General features: G+C 67.3%; 1 protein-coding gene across 1 annotated transcript in view; it reads left to right on the top strand.

Moving 5' to 3' along the window:
• Positions 1 to 502: 502 nt before the first annotated feature.
• Positions 503 to 1,347, top strand: part of EMIHUDRAFT_419193 (hypothetical protein) — a gene marked incomplete at its 5' end in the record, with an annotated part of 3,336 nt that continues 2,491 nt past the window's right edge. Inside the window, 3 exons of the mRNA XM_005773263.1 lie at positions 503 to 530; positions 604 to 699; positions 1,114 to 1,327. Coding sequence (XP_005773320.1) covers positions 503 to 530; positions 604 to 699; positions 1,114 to 1,327 — 338 coding nt within the window. The remainder of the gene's footprint in view (positions 531 to 603; positions 700 to 1,113; positions 1,328 to 1,347) is intronic.

Below are 1,347 nucleotides of genomic sequence, written 5' to 3'. Positions count from 1 at the left end.
AACCGCCAATAACGCGTGAGAGGACGCCGGAGGCACCCTGCCCCTAACCCTAAACCCCTACCCTAACCCCCTGCCCTTAAACCCTGCCCCTAACCCCTGCCCCCTGCCCCTACGCCCTGCCCCTAAACCCTGCCCCTGCCCCTGCCCCTGCCCCCAAGGCGCCGGACGGGACACTCGCGCTCATCATGGCGCCGACGCGCGAGCTGGTCCAGCAGATCGAGGACGAGGCGCGCAAGTTTTGCGGCGAGCTCAAGATCCGCGTCTACTCCATCGTCGGCGGCATGTCCATCGAGGAGCAGGGCTTCATCGCCAACCAGGGCGTGGAGGTGATGGTCGCGACGCCGGGCCGGCTGAACGACGCGCTCGACCGGCGGTACCTCGTGCTCAACCAGTGCAACTACGTGGTGCTCGACGAGGCGGACCGGATGATCTCCCCACATCTCCCCATATCTCCCCATATCTCCCCATATCTCCCCATATCTGCCCGCTCACAGGCGGACCGGATGATCGACATGGGCTTCGAGCCGCAGGTGAACGCCGTCCCCTACCCCACGGTACCCTCCCGCCACCCTCCCCTACCCCACGGTACCCGAACCCACCCAGGTGAACGCCGTGCTCGCGGCAATGCCCACCTCCAACCTCAAGCCCGACGACGAGTCTGCGCTCATCGACCTGTCGGGCGACACTAAGTACCGGCAGGTGCCTCCGGCCCCCGTGGTGGGTTCGGGTGCCGTGGGGTAGGGGAGGGTGGGTTCGGGTACCGTGGGGTAGGGGAGGGTGGGTTCGGGTACCGTGGGGTAGGGGAGGGTGGGTTCGGGTACCGTGGGGTAGGGGAGGGTGGGTTCGGGTACCGTGGGGTAGGGGAGGGTGGGTTCGGGTACCGTGGGGTAGGGGAGGGTGGGTTCGGGTACCGTGGGGTAGGGGAGGGTGGGTTCGGGTACCGTGGGGTAGGGGAGGGTGGGTTCGGGTACCGTGGGGTAGGGGAGGGCAGTCCCTCCCGCCCCCTGGCGAGTCGAGGCACACGCACGCTCTCTCGAGGTCTCTGGGAGCAGAGCCCCGGCGAATGGGCGCACCTCCCCGTATCTCCCCATCCCTCCCCACCCCTCCCGGCAGACCTACATGTTCTCGGCGACGATGCCGCCGTCGGTGGAGCGGATCGCGAAGAACTACCTGCGGCAGCCCGCCTTTGTGTACGTCGGCGACCAGAGCTCCTCCAAGGCCAACATCACGCAGCACGTCGAGATGCTCAAGGAGAACAAGAAGAAGGACAAGCTGCTCGAGCTGCTGCAAAACGGGCCGCCGCCGCCCATCATCATCTTTTGCAACGGCGAGCGGGCCCCCCCCCCC

Source organism: Emiliania huxleyi, assembly GCF_000372725.1.
Source record: "Emiliania huxleyi CCMP1516 unplaced genomic scaffold EMIHUscaffold_340, whole genome shotgun sequence".
NCBI classification, from domain to species: Eukaryota; Haptophyta; order Isochrysidales; family Noelaerhabdaceae; genus Emiliania; species Emiliania huxleyi.
This window is presented reverse-complemented; position numbering and strand designations above follow the sequence as displayed.